The sequence below is a fragment of the Eutrigla gurnardus genome, assembly GCF_963514095.1.
Source record: "Eutrigla gurnardus genome assembly, chromosome: 2".
Lineage (NCBI taxonomy): Eukaryota > Metazoa > Chordata > Actinopteri > Perciformes > Triglidae > Eutrigla > Eutrigla gurnardus.
In genome coordinates, this window is record NC_139916.1 from 6376781 (window position 1) to 6394351 (window position 17571).

A 17571-nucleotide genomic window follows, 5' to 3' on the forward strand; every position below is an offset into this window, starting at 1 on the left:
CGTGCACTGGCTGGATAATTGGTATACCCCCTTAGAGAGAAGATTGTGCCAGTCGAACAGCAATAGTTTTCTTTTTTTGTCATGTTACAGTGGTGATGCTCCAGCCTCTCGCTGCATTATTAATTAATCTTTTTCTGCCATCATCGACCCTCTCTACCCTGAAAATGATGGGAAGAAGAAATGAGCATTTATGCAGTGGTGTTCATGAGGCCTTCACCTGGAAATGTGCTGTCTGTCAGGACTGGACTTTAAGGAGGACTCAGGCGCAGAGTGAGGACAGTAGATCCAAGCTTTTATTCACAGACTTTGCAAGATTCCAATAAACAGAGTGACAACGTAAAACGGCTATGAAACGCTTGATCCCTGACTTCAGGAAAAAGGGAGAGACGGGGAAGGGAAAAGGGGAAGGGGAGAAGGGAAAGGGTAGGCAGCGGACGCAACAAACACCAAAACGGAAAAGCGCTCCAAAGGGGAGGATACAAAATAAAAGGCTATCTTCTCATCTACTCTAGTGAGGACTAATCTATGAACTTTAATCAACAGAAAATGCTCCAAAAGGGAGGATATGAGGCTACAAAAAGGATTATCTACTCTTACACTAGAAATAACTCTAGAACAGAAAATGCTCCAAAAGGGAGGGCACGAGGCTACAAAAAGGAATATCAACTCTTACAATATGAATAACTCTAGAACAGAAAATGCTCCAAAAGGGGAGGAAAATAACTTACTACGCAAACTATGAACCTGGAACTTAAAACATTACAAAACCAAAAATCACTCGTCTTGAGGAAAACCTGAAACTCTGGAATACAAACAAACTTGGTCGTGAATGATGGCTGTGGTCAAGGGCTGGACATATACGAAGGACGAAATACTCTGGCAACGAGACAGGGGAAGACATCAGTGAGGGGAGCACAGGTGACAACAATCAGGAATTAGGGATGACGTCAGACCGGAGACACATGAGGAAGGGCAAGTGACCTGAAACGAGAGGAGAGTTACTTTTCAAAATAAAACATAAAATTCACAACACAGAAAACCCAAGACAGGACACCCCTCACCGCTGTGTGACACTGTCCAATGAGTAAATGTGGTGGTGTGGTGGTGGTGGGAGTCATTTTCTTGCAGAGGACCACATTTGGCTTTTGACAAAGATTCAAGCCCACCTCAAATCATAATTAAGTCTGAATGCATACAGTGTCTGCTTGTTAAAAAAATCATCATGAAATTGAAAAAAAGAAGAAAAGAGAAAATAGTGCACTATAAGAAACGGTTGAAACAGAAGACTAAATATGTTCGTCTCGAACTGCTTGGATGCCACCTCAAATTCACTGCAAGATTAATGTCAAGGAGGGAACATGGAAACAGAATTTTATTTATTTTTTAGTGACGTGTTTCATACAGATCTTCACAAACAGGCTTTTCCTTATTAGTCAGGTGCAAATATGACTTGACCCCGAAAAAATTCTAACAAAAGGTTTGTCAGTGGATTATAGTAGTATCAGATGTACTTATAAACATACTAAAAGTTTACCAAAGTGTGATACTCAGAAAGGCCCCATTTTCAAAATGGCCACCGCCAGGTCCTTAAAATGACCATTACTCCTTTGTATTCCTCCTACACCAGGAATACTGCTATCTGATACATTGTTTAGCCATTTAATACTCTAATTAACATATTTACATGATAAATAAGTGATTACAAGTACAATTAGATATTAAAGTGAATGTTTACAAGCATATTTATGTGAAAAATAAGTACAATTTCCCTGAAGTAATTGCATATTTCTCCTTTCTCATATCGTTTTGCGTTGTATTGGTGGTTTCTGTGGTTCATAACCATTCTTTTGATTCCAAAAAAGAATAAATTAATTAGAACTGTGGTACTGTAAAATTAGTCAAAACAGGGCTGCCACGTGAAGGCTCAGTACCGCTAACCCCTTTCATTTGTTTGTTTTGTGGGAAAACCTGACGACCAGGAAAAAACACAGTGAGAATATACAAACTCCATACAGAGGGACGGATGGAGGCATCTCTGTGAGGCTGCAGCGCTGAGGCACTTTGCTGCCCTGAATAAGGAGGGGGAGGGTGGAGCAGGAGTGGAAGGAAGGAGTGGTGAGGTAGATGAAGGGTGTTTTTTTAATATATATATATACATACATACATACATACATACATACATACATACATATTTATGTACTGTATATATTGTGGGAAAAACCTGAGCACCAGGAGAAAACCCTTTTACATTGGAGGTAAGGAAGGACAGAGTAGAGGGAGATGGAGGTGAGGTAGATGGATGAAGGGTGTTTTTTTATAATATATATGTATATATTATGGGCAAAACCTGAGCACCAGGAGAAAACCCTTTTACGTTGGAGGTGAGAAGGACTGAGGTGAGGTAGATGGATGAAGGGCGTTTTTTATACTGGTATATACATTTCATTCAAGGATATATTGTGGGAGAAAGCTGATCAATCAGAAGCCTCCTCCATGTTTGTTTGGTGTATGAAGATACTCAAGAAACCCTTTTTCTTTGGCTTCTCCTCACGTTCCTTCTCCTCTACACACGTGATATTTTCCAATTTTGTAGACAAACTTGTCCTGTCTCTCACAATGTGCTCAAAAACTCTGTGAGATTTACAGAATTTGAACTAGCAACCTCTAAGCGCGGCCACGTCGGTTTTTCTCCCAATCGACTGCAATACAAATTGAGAAACAGATTTTCACAGAAACCTGAAACCAGGTCCATTTCTAACTCGCCCTAGCGTCCACATTTCTGACACTAGGACAAAATAAAAGTGATCAGTCTTGTGGCGCTAACGGTGCGAAAATTTGGGCGATAGGAGTTTCGGTGTGAGCGTGGGAAGCTTTTGTTCGGACCCTCCGTGAAGCCAAAGTTCAGAGAAATCTGACAGTCAAAATGCTGAAATCCCCTTCATTTCTAACTCACCCTAGCGTCCACATTTCTGACACTGGGAAAAAATAAAAGTGATCACTGTCTTCAGCAGGGTCTTGTGGCGCTAACGGTGCGAAAATTTTGGCGATAGCACTTTCGGTGTGAGCGTGGGAAGCTTTTGTTCGGACCCTACGCTAAGCCGAAATGGAGAGATAGAGAGAGGCTTGAAGGCAGTCATACACACGCGCCGAGGGCCATTGCTATGGTGACGGCACTCTGTGGCTCTGATCTTGAGAAGTGACAGCAGGTGTGCTCTGATTGGAGGACAGGAGCAGTCAGTGGGAGTTGTAGTTTTTTTTTGTCAAACATCTTCTGCTCAGGCATACTTTCACCTAGAAACTCCATTTAAACTTTTAACTTTTACAGACACACCCCCGGCGGCGGCCCACTGCCTCCCTCTCAAAATTTTCTGCGGGGGAATTTTCTAGTTATTTATTATTAATATGCTAGTATTAAATTATTTTAAAATGTTTTTATCCTTCTTTTTTGTGCACTGTAGCGCTTGAGTTGATGTAAAGTGCATTATAAATAAAATGTATTATTATTATCATTATTATTATTATTATCAATGAAGGGGAAAAAATAGAGAATAGGGAAAGAACATGGAATGGAATGATGTCACACAGTGATATTTGTTTGTTTGTGTGACTCCACCCTCATTAATATAAATGTGTTGGACAAAATAAATAACAAATATTTGTGATGATTCAAATTTATAACTTTATATCAAGATCTCTGAAATAAGCCTTAATTAATAAGTAATAGGCCCCTTCTATGATGTTTACTAACCTTATTATATATTAGAAAGATGATGTAGTGATAGATATTGTGCATAAAAATATAATCACCCGTTAACAGTCGATGGTATTTCCTGTATTCTGGTGTATTTTAACATAGTTTGATACTTTTATCTGACTGTATCATGAGAAAGCAATATGGGTTCATGTTGTAAAGTGGTCGGCTCCTGTCAGATCACATATTTGATAATATTAAAAAAGCAGAGTACAGTACATAAATATCATGTAATCCAGAGAAACTGCTCCAGAGCTGGGGCGATTAGATCACAGCCCAACAGCATTGTGGGTACAGCAACAATCAGATCATAACTTAAAAAGCAATATGGACTGAAAGGTCAAATACTTGTTTTGAGCTTGTGAGACTGCAATATTCACACCTGGAAGCTGCTTATATAACAACGTATCTGTATATATCTATAATATATCTATTATATAATCTATTGCACATAAGTAACGTCTGACAGTTATACTGTATTAAATGTGTATCTGGGTTTTTTATGTCTGCCTCTTAAAGCGTTGCTTGTTTTGATAAGGACTATATCAATATTGTCTTTGTTATGATTATTATTAATATTACCAACTACATGAGATATGTTTGTTACCAGACTGAACTTTTCTTGCACAACATGAGCCTAACAGCCCACAACATTAACTTACATAGGAAATTTGCACTTTCTACTAAACGTGCTGTTTGTTATCAAAACTAAGAGCCAATGGCTTTGGAGCCAGGTGTAACCGAGGTTATGGGCCCGAACCATGAGAACAAAAAGAAAAGAAAAAAAACAAACTAAACACTAAGGGTTAACTGTAGTTTTTTAAATAGGAGCCATTAAACAAAATAGGTTACTGTGGTTCGATAAATAAGACAGAGGAGGCAACATTTTTGTGTTCATATTGTCCATTATTTCAAATCTAATGATGGGAGTGTTGTTGTTTCCATTTTGCAGACTTCCAGGTGACATTTGAGTGAAATAGCCCTTTTGTTCATGTGACACGCGTATGATAGCCAGATGATAGACCTAACCAGCCAATCAGAATTAAGCTTTGCTGCGTGATCCAGAAAAAAGTACAGTAATTTCACAAAAGTATGTGATCATGTCAGTGCAATTTAGACAAGTCCAATGGATTCATAGACCCAGAAAACATGGGGTTTTCTTGACAAGGTCAGATATTGAAGGAGCGAGGCTATTTTTAAGGGTTTCCTACACATCTTGGACGCCATCTTGAAAACAACACCTTTATAGTGGTCAGAATTTGGTAAACTTTTAGTATGTTAAGGACACCTAATACTACAAAAAACAGTTGAAAAACATTTTGTTCGAATTATTTTAGGGTTAAGAGGTTTTTTTTTTTCATATATGCGCCCGCATATATGCCTAAAAGCTGATTACCACTCATCTCCACTTTAAACTGTAAAGCATTCCACTCCTCTGCAATCGATACATCCAGTGAATTTTACATTAAAAAATCTGTTACAACGCATTGCCAGGATGTACAGATATTCTGGGAGAAAATGCCGAGCATCATCTTACAGTATTTGCTGGCTGTAAAGCCTTCTGTGAGACGGCTATAGTAGCTGCGATTCTGACACTGACCCGATTCCATCAATCGCACATTAAAAACGCTCCCAGCATTTAAATATTTATTTAAGCCCAGCTCACTCCAGAGAAGCTCTGAGGCTCTGTGTGCATGTGCGTGTGTTAGTGCGTCACATTTACCCCGACAAACCACTTTTTTTTTAAAACTATTTTTAAAAATGTGGTTGAACCGAGAGCTTATGACCAGTGATTTAACGCTAAGCTAAAGCCTTAAAAGAGGAATATAGATCTGAACGATACGAGCTCAAGAGCACATGATAAATCTTTCTCTGCTTACATAATCACGTCTCTCCCTCTCACTCTCTTTAAGAATATATACTGAATAAAATAAACATGCTCTCCGCATACACTGTATAGAATAAAGGATTTATAAATGAAGAGGACCGGGAGGAGTGGGAGGGCACATAAATATATTATCGTGGTATTCTGTGATGTTTCAGCTTTGCTGCACTGTCTGGTTCGCCACTGTGTGCTTTACATATGCTGTCTGTGTCAAGTCTCCAAAGACACCTTCGTGACTATGCAGAAGACACGACAGGAGCACATTAAAACACAAATCAGTGACTCAGTGTGTTTTTATTGCTTCTATTTTGTGGAGTTTTTATGATTTCACATTTTTCCCTTTGACTTGGGTTTTGGATTCTTTATGAATTTTCTTTTTTAGAATGAATTATTAAAAAAGACTATTAAGACGATACTCCGGCGTGATGATAAAGTAGGTGGGACTCTACAAAGTGTGATTTCAATCAATAATTGATTTCTAGAGTATGGTCAAAGGAAATCCAAATCCTTCATCTTATCTCTGCTGATTCTGATCAAATATCGAGTAGTATATTGTTTATCTATATCATATAGTGTATATCTATACACACATATTTCTCCTGGTTGAAACTATTCAACATGGTATTCATACCATAGCTTTATTTTAATTTTATTTATATTGATTTGACACATATACCTACAGTAATATATTGCTTTCAACTTTCCCTCATACATGATCCTCATCAGTAGATGGAGTTTGCATGGTCGTCATGGATTTAGACATTCAAAAGCACTTTTTCAATATTTTTACCTTACCAATGGTAAAGATGGCTACTTGTGTGAAAAGAGCTGCTTTTAGTTACAACCACACAGACAATAATCACCTGTCTCTGCACTTCTCTCAGCTCATTGTTTTGGCGACTAGTTTGGTTCACTCTCACCGCTCACCGTTGTTTTCAGTTGCTCTTAAAACTGCCAGTTAAAACCTGCCATGCCCCAAACAGCAAAGAGAAAAAATTAGAGGCTAGCTGGTGAATATAGTGGAGCCTTTAGCAGCTGAAGAGTCAGATATGTTACTTCTGGGACGGTGGAGACCAAAACAAAGCTACAAGGAGAGTGAAAACATGACTCCAAGTGAACGCTCTGTATCTCTCTCTCTGTATCTCTCTCTGTCTCTTTCTCTTTCTCCCCCATTCTGTGTGTGAATGGACAACTGTTTGCCATATCAACTTAAACCTGTTAAGTTTTTAGCTTGATACTCATGCTCTTAATTGGCCAAACAAATCAAGTTGATTTAAAAGCTAAGGTTGGCACTTCATAATTGACCTTGGAAACAGTTGAGAAAAAACCTCCCTAATTGGGTCTATAAAGTAGCTATTCGGTAGCTTTTAAATATACCACATGGCCTTCGTCTTCATTGCAAAGCAAGCTGGAGTGATCAAAAGCTCTGGAGCAGCTGTTTACTAAATGTTGTGATGAGATTGTTTTCTATTCTTCATGGACATTTACCATAAATAAAGGCAGACCTTCTCTGCTAAAACACAAACAAACAAAGTTCCAGCTGCATGATGAAACTTGTGTTTTCTTTCTCCACACTGGCCTTTGTGTTGTACTTCCCCTGAAGAACATCAACATTTAATGTGTACACACTCTAGATGAAGTGGAGGCGCGGGGCAGAGAACATCAGTCAATTATTAATGTTTAAAAGGTTTGGAGAGTTCCGATGCTGAGGTTAGTGCTTGACCTCTCTGAGGTATCTCAAGTGTGCCGTGGCAGACGACTAAGGGGTCTCGCCCATCAGGAACTGGCAGTGGCCTTTTGAGAACCTATCGAGGACTATGTGGAACAAAGGCAAATCTCATGCTGAGCATCCGTCAGGGAGAGCTGCCACGTAAAAACTAAAGGAGGACTACTAAATGGAAAGTCAGGATAACAGGACATCTATTTGAGCAAAACTGGAGATGAGGAGTCCTTGAAAGCAATGTTACCTGCAGGGAATTTGCTGGTCAGACGCGTAAGGAGCATCTGGAGTAGCAGCGAGCCAGTCCAGCTGTCAGATTCAATATAACCTCAGAGTTGAAGTAGGCAAGCCCCGCTCATCCTCTGTGCATGCTGAGTTCGCAAAATGAAGACTGTCATGGGTGTGCTGGTACTGTAAGTACTATGCTGGGGGAGGTCAATGCAATGACAGGTCACGGGGTTGACATGAGGGATGATAAAAGATGAGATTGGAGGGGAAAAAACTCAATCAAAACTGAAATGGTTTCAGCCATTGTAAAGAATACAATTTTAAAGGTTTGCTTCAACCACTGATGGTTAAAAAAATCGTATTTTTTGACTCATTACGTCAGTTATAACTAATAGTGTATCCCTCTGTTAAATTGGGTTTGATTAAATTACTTCAAATTAATAAATGGAAAACATGTGGCAGGTATTATTATTGCTGTATGGTCTTACATTAAGACTCATTAGCAACTTGGTGGAGATATTATATATTTGCATTTAGAAAGTGATAGGTGGGATATAAAGGGATCAATAAAGGCCCAAAAAGGATACTTTAGCCCCGTGAACATGAAACTGAAGCATTCACCTTCATTATTTACACATCTGCTTACCATCTCAAATTAAAATATCAACAATAATAGCAGGCAGATTGGAAGATAAAATGACAATAGAGCAATGTTTCCCATATTTCTGTTTTACAAATTATGTTTATTTTCTGAATAACAATGGTTTTACCTCTAAAACCTAACCCACTGTAACAATAGAAGGGATCACCAGTTGTTGGTTGAACAGCTCCCAACGTATAGACATATGCATCCTGTGAGTCATTAGTAGCTAATTTTAACAGGTCAAGAACCACAAAGTGCAATGGAAGGAGATAGTTAAGATAAATCCAGTCAGCGGCAGAACCAACTCCACAAGCTCACACAAAAACCTCTCATCAGCAGAGAGAGGGTTAGTCTGCATCCAGTATGTCATGGGATCCCGGAGTTAAAAGGGGATTGTTAGATGTTCTCTAGTGCAGAGGCCAAGGACCCCCAAGGCTCATAGTGACCCGGTGGAGGGACCCCCTATTACATATCATATACTATTGTGTTTATTTAACCGAGCCAATAATAATATGAAGTGGAGCCTATAGGGCCATGTAGGCTACTTTGTAATGATGTATGCATGCAATGCAGAGCCATTAAAATAATAATTGTTATATTTGCTAGGTTGTATTCATGTTGGGGTGTATTTTTGTACATATTTATATATTTGGAATAAAAAAAGTTGGGGATCAAATCATTTACAAATCAGTAACTCTGCGGACCCCCTAGGGGTCTGTGACGAGGGACTGCCGTTACGTCGGTCGTGAATTAGACGGGTGTAGGCGGACTGAGAGGCGCACACACAGCCAACGTTAAATTGTTTATTAATAGAATGTTTGTAGGTAGCAGTTGTACATTGCCACCGAGATCACCTGGGAGGAGAGGAAGCCAGTGATTAGCAGACCATGATTTCAGTAGGTGGGAGGACAATCGGTTAGGCGAACAGAGTGTAATTGTGTGATGCATAAAACTTACCTGCCGCTTCTCTTCCTCCCAGGGTGTGTCCCGACAAAGAAGATCCCAGAGGGCGCACAGGTCTTTTATAAGTTCCGCTTTGGGGGGGGAGCGGGATGAACCTGGAGGAGAGTACGTAGAGGGGAGTTTGATTGGTGGGTTTTAAAGGGGACTGTAAGGATATGTAAATGATTGGGATTATTTACCTAGGGGATTTCCCGGTGTGTGTGTGTGTGTGTGTGTGTATGTGTGTGTGTGTGTGTGGTAGGGATGCCAATAAAAGGAGGTACTGGGGGGGTATTTAAGCAAGTCATTTGGGGGAAGATGGTGGTTGCGTGAGGATGGGTGTGAAACCTTACTGTGGAAGGTGAAATTTAAAAAAAACTGCATTGGCCGAACATTATCTGACTGGGTCTCCTCATTTCTGGACGCCTTGACCGCTCGGGCAACTTGACAGGGTCCCGGACCCCCTGTTGAAGAGCTCTGCTCAAGTGTATTCATGTGGTATACAGTTAATAATACTAATGTGTGTTCTGTAGATGTCTGTATGTCTTTATGAATTCATCTAAGGCCACTGTCAGTCTGTCAGTTTAATTAGGTCCCTGTTAAGGGTCAGAAAGTAGATGTGACCTATACAGTCACCGTCCTATTGTCATATTAAAAAAAAAAAAGGAGTCGCTGTCTTTCAATCAATAAGTCTAAGTAGTCATTTTATCTGTTGTGATGGAGAACCATCTCAATCTGCCACCTCAACGGATTAGCAAAGAGATGTCGACACATAGTGTTAAAAAAAAGGGACCTTTGCTCATTTAAGATCTTTTAAAGGCTAAGGAAAATACTTGTTGAACCCTGAATATACATTTCCCCCCAGTTTTTCAACACTTAATTTAGATACATAACATGTATATGCCCCATGTGTCGTGTGTGTATTGGAAAGAATTGCTTGCACAGTGCTTTTTTTTGGTCATACAATGTCATATTTAATTATACCAGATCCAAGATCAACAATGTATGTCTGAAATGTGCATATGGTCAGACACTGTGAAATGTTGTTGGACACCTGAAAATGTCTCTTCCTCTTGAATAGTAAATCTCTGTTTAGTAGACTAAACGTGTGAATGCATGCGTAACTCGAGAGATACCAGCACATGCTGCAACAATCAATTTCCCGACCAGAAGCCCACAGAGAGCCGGCGGTTTAGTGTTCATGGCTCCTACCCCCACCCCGGCACACGGCACGGGGCGGCTCGGGAGCAACATATTTACACCGATGAATCTGCATCCCGTGCGCTGGCCACGAACTGAATAATGTGCCCCATTTCAGTGACAAAACCAGAGGAAATCCAGTGGCAGCCATCTTAGGTTGTACTACCACTGCAGCGCGTTAGATTAAAGACGTGTCGCGCGCCCTTCACTCCGTGTTGTGTTTCAGGACCACGGCCAGCTCCCCGCGCCTGCGTCCCCCGCCTGGCAGGCAGGGAGAGGCCATCGCCCGCTTTCACCAGAAAAAAAAAAAAAAGGCGCTCTCTTTCCCCTCAGCTGTACACTACACAACCCCCCTCCCCCCCCCCCTCTTCCCCTCCGCCCCCTTCTCACCTCCCCCTCTCACATCCGCAGCAGTGACTGGCCAATAAAATACAGAAAATACGTAAGCATCGACGAGCGCTCGGCGCAGGCGGAGAAAGCTCTGTGTGAAGCAGACTCAACCTCTTCCAGCACCACTCGTACTGCTGACATCCCTCAGCGAGCGAGTAGCTTACAATCAGGGCCTATCCCTGTCTTGACTCCGGGCATATTCTCCATGAAACCATAGGCACAGATAAGACAACGGTAGACGTCAACTAGGAGTGAGAGAGAGATAGATCTAACTCATTTTTAGTGTAGGATATTTGTAGGGACGCGTCACCTCTAGGCGAAGATGTTAGACCCGTCGTCCAGCGAGGAGGAATCTGACGGGATAGTGGAGGAGGAAAGCAAAGAGGCGATGGCACCTCAGGCCGGATCTCGCATCTCCCCGAGCAGGACCAGCGAGAGCTCGGGTGGACTAGCTCCCAGCAGCAGCCGCAGCAGCGCCCGTCCGACCAGCCCGAGCCCGTCCGCCGCCAGCGAGGAGAAAGAGGATCCGGAGAAGCTGCAGAGGGAGGAGGAGGACCGTAAAAAGAAGCTGCAGTTGTATGTTTTTGTGATGCGGTGCGTCGCTTACCCGTTCAATGCAAAACAGCCCACAGACATGGCAAGGCGACAGCAGAAGGTAAGAGCCCATCGGTGCAAAGGCACAATTAATAACTACACGCTGACGAAATGCCTACTCTCATATCGCAGATGCTTTCATTGATGACCTACATAAGGTAGAGCACAGAGGGGGAGGTTAGGCCTATCCGATAGCAGATGGATCCAGCGCAGTCCCAGTGAAACCACTTTTTTTGTGTGTGTGTGTGTTTTTTTTTTTTTTTTTTGACGCAAAACGTTGAAAACCCTCGGAGCATGACAGCAGCACATAATAGCTCTCCGAGCTCCGGATAGTAGAAAGGACACATGGCAGCCTACTGCAGAGCTGCAGACTGAGTGCAGTCCTGTCACTCCGTACACACGCTGATAAGTGAATTTAATCTCAGAGCCCATTCATTGAAAAGGCGTGCAAAGAGATGGCTGTTTAAAAACGTCATTGTCCTTGCTGGCCTACACCTCACCGAATGCTTTCCTCTAGACATGCACCCCTGTGTGGCTCCAGCCTGCCTTCCTGGCGGATACCCAATTCCAACCAGTTTGCGCCATCACTTATCCCTTCAATTTGGCCTCCCAAGGTGACTTTTAGGCACAGACCTCTTGAGGAAGGTTGCTTAATAGCCTTTCTCCTCTGCAGATGAGCGTGGCTCCTCTCGAAGGGTTACAGTTAATTAATTGCATTAAAAAAAAAGTCACAAAGTCACACATTTTTAATTTATAAACTATTTACTACTGGAGGTCCAGCTTATGAGATTTATATAATTACTGTAAGGGGCAAGGCCCAGATCCTGGATCATCTTGCTGCTGTGAGGCTCCATTGGCGTTGAAGCCAGTTTTGGGTCATGGTGTCCTTACTGTCAAAGTCACCATACACAGGCTCCACTATACTGAAGGGACATTGAATTGATTAGTCAGGACAATGGCCCCAGTTTATTTGTCTTGATTCGTGTGTTTTTGTGTCACACCAGAAATAGACCATGTGTGCTGCGAGGCTGTAATGTGAATTTGAATCAATTAAGGTAGAAATGTGTTACGTCGTTTTGTGAGGTTGCCTCTATATTGTGAAAACATTGATCATCACATTGCTCAGTGAGTTGTCTCGAGCAGTTTCTTGCAGCTCGCCTCACAAGGCAGAAGTTGCATTCAGTGTGGACCTGCAGGGGGATTCGTTCAGCTCAGTTAAAACCACTCATCGTGTGTCACTCGTGCGAGGAAACTCTGCAAACAGTATTATGGAAATTGTACTTTTCTGACGGCTGCCTATTTGTTGAACATGCAGACAATTTTCTGTTCTTCTGGACGGAGATCAAGCCATATGGTCTTCGTTATTTTCTGCTGACTCATACACAAGTGCATGTGGGAGGCATAAAACACAGTGTTTCCATCTCTGTTTTGTTTGTAGTCCCGATCAGCGTAGGCTACTGACAGTCTAATGCATGCTTAGCAATGCTCTTTCATATTCCGTAGTTTAGGCGGCCACAATCCTTTTTGCTGTGGGTGAGTGAATGTCCTGACAAATAATCTCATGCCTGCTGTCAGACCGGGAAATCAAAGTCTGTGTGTCTACCTACAGTCTGGCTTTGAATTTAATTTGGTGCAAATATGCTTTGGCTTAAAATTGTCACTTCAGAAGAGCTACAACTTGTGAACAATCAAATGACAAGTCTATAGTCTTTTTTTATTTTTATTTAAATGGTTCAATTTGAATGTCACAGAAAGAAGATAGTTTATTAATTACATTGAAATACGCACTGACAGTTTTGGTCATAGTGGTCATAATTTCACTGTCAGTTAATTATGTTTCTGTCCTGTGTGGTCATAAGAATAATGTTTGTCCCATAATAGACTTTTTGAAGAATGAATATTCAACACTGGTCCAAAAGTTTCTCTGTAGATTCCCCTCCGCCACAAACCTCCCTTGAATTTGGGCTCCTCAGATATCCGTAAAAAATAATGTATTAGGGAAATCCCTCACACCATTGGCTGCACAATTTAATACTTAGCCTATTGCAATTTTTGGCTATTATAGATTATTCACAGAAATATGACGACGCAATTTCTGTAATGAAAAGACTTAAAGGCCTCAGCTAAACATGTGGAGCAGCTCCGTGATAATCCTTTATTAGAAGCTCTGGCACACAAACAGCAGTGATGGGCTATCACAGAAAAACAGGCCAGGCTGCAGCGTATGCAAGCTCCGCTGCTGCTCCTTCAAATGTATTGCTATAACCTTGTGAAAGGGTAACACAATAGGGCAGTAACAGGCTTCCTTTTGAGGGGTGAGGGAAATATTTTCTCCTTGTCTTCACAAGCAGTAATATGGAGGGTACTGCGGTTCAAATGTTGCCGTATTTGCATGTTTGACTAGTGACATGTGTTTGCATGCAAGGCTAATTGCCCTGGGACTCACTTACACTAATGGGCGATCCCCTCACGAAACATGTGGTAAATAAATTATTGAGGTTATTGACGAATATAAATTGTATTGGCGTAATTTGTGGAGTTATAGTTTAACATTGCGGGTTGTCCTGATTGCAAACATCTTCCTTTATTTAATGACAACAAGCTGCCTTAACTGTGTGCACAGAGAAATTAAACATGAAAAGATCATTCGGAAAGCAAGGTCATGCTGGCAGTAAACTAACACGGCAAAAAAATGTTACGACTGGTTTTATGTCTTTTGTAATAATAAGACATTTTCAAATCGAATGGCATGTTGTCCATGTTGGTCTATCAGTTGTTCGGTTTGTTGGTCAGATCTCAACTTTGGTTCAGACTGAAATACCTCAAGAACTATTTGATTGATTTCCATGCATTTTTTTTTATTCACGGTCCCCAGAGGATTCTGCCTTCTTACTTTGGTGAGTCCTTGACTTTATTAGGTACCAGCTCAAGGTTTCTCACTTATCCAGTGAACTATCTCAACATCCATAAAATGGATTGGCACAAACATTCATGGTTCCCAGATGATGAATCCTAATGACTCCCAAATGTAAGCCCTCATGCAGCCAAATACGAGCAAACATTAGCAGTCACACTGCTAAAACAAATTCTAATAAATCAATCCCATACACTTTTATAGATCACATCCAATGTGCATTTCCAAATTGAATAATCTCCCAGGTTGAGTTTTTTTTTTTTCAATTAGAAAGTGTGATGCCCAGAAAATAATCCAACCCAATCAACTCATCTGCCAGCAGGTCTCCTTAATAGAGTACCTCTTGGCTCAGCATTTTAATACTATACAGTATGCCCGCTACTCTGAGGGAGAGGAGCTGTGAATTGTGCAGCAGGCTCTGTGATATGAATGTGAAGTAGACTAAAATGCAAATCAGTAGTACTTGGATGAAGTTTGCTACTTAGGTGTTTAGTGTTGAGCCCAGGCGAAGGTTTTTGGGTGTCCCTTTGTGAATTGGTTATATGGGCTGGGATTCCTATTATGTTTTTAAGAGACCATTCCCAAAAAGACTTGAATTGACCAGAAAGAGAACGGAAAAATGGTGGTAACAGTATCACATATAAAATATAAATGATTAATATGAATTTAAATGTTAATAATAGTGATATTATCTTAAGTCAGTGGAGGCTTATGGTGCATCAATCAAACAGGAAAAGAGTTAAGGAACACTAAAATGATGTTTGGATATAAAATCACACATTATGTGGATTTAAACTTCATATATTTATTCAGTGGATGAACCTGGTTAATTAAAATATGTCAGGAAGATATGAGGACGGAAAGAGGAAGAGGGAGAGAGGCACATTAAACTGACAACATTGGAAGTTGCATGAGTAAAATGAGTACCATTTCAAAATGAATAAGAATAAATTCTGAGTGGTGTGTATGCAGTGAGGATTTTCATTAACGGTCCATGGTGCCCCTTATTTATCCGGTCTTCCTTGAACAAAACCAGAAGACATTTTGCAAGATTGTATGTACAACGAACATGTAGGTATACAGATGAATGAGGTAAAAGTCGTGGATAAAAAGAGAGCAGCATTAAAATGGGGAGTTTACATTATTATGTTCGATCTGTAAATGGTGCCCTGCCTGATAAAAAAAAGAAGCTCTGCAGTCAGATTTCAAATAGATCAACATTATAAATCATGTCAATTCCGAAATCCGCTGCCAAAGAATGTTTTTTCTCAACCATTAAGCAGCTGCTGTTTTAGCATATTCTAGCAATACTTTTAAAGAATAAAGCCGCTCATCTATCGGATGGATATGAAAGTGGATTCCAAAGGAGTTACAGCTGAAAAGCAGCAGGCGAAATACCCCCTCACCTAAAATCTGTGCATCCACGCGGAACAAATCACCGTTTCACAAATTAAACACCTCCTCTTGTCTACATATAGCCAGGAGGGATGGATACAATCTCATTCGTTAGAATAAAAACATCTTTCCCCAAAGGTTTCGCTACTTTGAAGGCAGCGATCATAGTCAGAATCAAACTGACTCATGTCAGCCTTGTGCATTTAAATAATCGGTGTGACCTGATATTTGCACACAGGGCAAACGTACTGACAAAAATAGTTTGTTTTTTGACATTTGCACATAGATGTATGACGTTTCATCATGTGAGGGCTTACTCCTCATAAGAGGCAAATATGTATCTGTGTTCTGGCTTGAAAGAACATCTTGCATAGTGATATTTCTCTCAGAATTCAGTATGTACTTGTTAATTATAGTGCAACCTTTGTCTCATTAATTGTGTCTGCTGTCCAAAGTGGCATCTTAATTTGGGCAGACAAATGTTAACCATCTACACTTAGCATTTGTTTAACCTTAATAGTGGTACAACACAAAAGACCCATGTTTTCTGAAGGACACAGCCCATGGACATGATTTGGACCCGTTAATATGTCCCTGCATGCAGACTGCATGGGTTGAGACAGATTAATCTGCAGGGCTCCTGTCAATCTTTTTTCATTGTTGATACATAATCCCTGGATGCTCCCAATACATCGCATTAGTCGTACTCTGAAAAAAGTGGAAAACAAAAAACTGGTTCATTGAAAATGGACATTAGACATCAGCTGCCCGGGCTGGCAATGCAACTGGAAAAACAAACAACATACATTTCCTTACCAAGCTTTACGTAATATTTCTTATTATAGTAAGATTCTGATTAACCATATGGGAATTTAAACTAGGGCAGCATTGTTTCCATTTGCAGTGAATCTGCTGGTTATTTTCAGGTCTGTCGAATGAGAACAAAATGACAGAAAATCGCTATCACACAGTCCAAAGGGATCTTCAAATTGCATGTTCTGTCAGACCAACTGTCAATACAAAAACATTCAATTTACCACATAAAGCTATAAGAAAAGCAGCGGGCATTCTCATTTTAGCAACAAGATTATATTTTTATTTTTGCATGAAAAAAGCATTAAAAAATCAATCAATTGTCAAAATAGTCGCAATTAATATTCTCTGTCAATTGACTAATTAGTTAATCGACTAATAGTCTCCACTCTCATCATCATGCTGATGGTGATTACAGATTATTTTATTGGAATTGTGCTGGAAAAAACAGCTGCAGTCCAAGTTTACTTCCTGCCAAACGTTAACTTTAACACATCACCGCAACAGCAATCACAACATTTAGGTGTGAAACGCGGTGCTGAGATTGGTGGGCTGCTAAAGCGACCCCAAACAGATCAACGTGTGCTTTGTGTGTTAATGCTCGAACGATCCCAGCGACTAAAGATGTCGGTGCAGCCTGCACCTATTAATCACAATGCCATGTACATCATTAATTCACATCGGTACCTCTACATGCGTCAAAACAAGCAGTTCAACCAAAGCAGATCAAAACGACGTGTTTTCTCAAAGCGTTATAATCACATATATTTTGCTTCAATTGTGCCGTTTCTTGATGAACACAATGTGTGATTGTACATTATCACACTTTTTCATTTCTGAGTCTTGAAAGTGAAATGAAGGCTGTTGAAGGCAAACGTGTGCAGTTGCGTTAGCTCCCATGAAACGTTGCTTCAAAGTGAAAATGACCGGGTGTGGAACAGGAATAAGACAGAGAGGAGGGAGACGGAGGGAGAGATTAGTAGTGGTGGTTTTCCACATTAAAGACAGAAGACGGAGGTAAGAGCTCTAGCAGGATCATTGCTGCAGTCTTCTGTTGAACCTCTCCTTCCCTCTCAGTGAGGCATAAAGAACTCAA

At 40.7% G+C, this 17571-nt stretch overlaps 1 protein-coding gene across 9 annotated transcripts in view; it reads left to right on the forward strand.

The window, feature by feature from the left end:
• Window positions 1-10946: 10946 nt before the first annotated feature.
• Window positions 10947-17571, forward strand: part of cadpsb (Ca2+-dependent activator protein for secretion b) — a 59677-nt gene continuing 53052 nt past the window's right edge. For 4 of the 9 annotated variants that reach the window (XM_084039832.1, XM_084039833.1, XM_084039834.1 and 1 more), the window contains exon 1: window positions 10960-11414. In XM_084039832.1, coding sequence (XP_083895958.1) covers window positions 11082-11414 — 333 coding nt within the window. In that variant the 5' untranslated portion in view covers window positions 10960-11081. Of the gene's footprint in view, window positions 11415-17571 lie in introns of all 9 variants that reach the window. The other 5 variants (XM_084039836.1, XM_084039837.1, XM_084039830.1 and 2 more) reach the window with 3 other exon arrangements.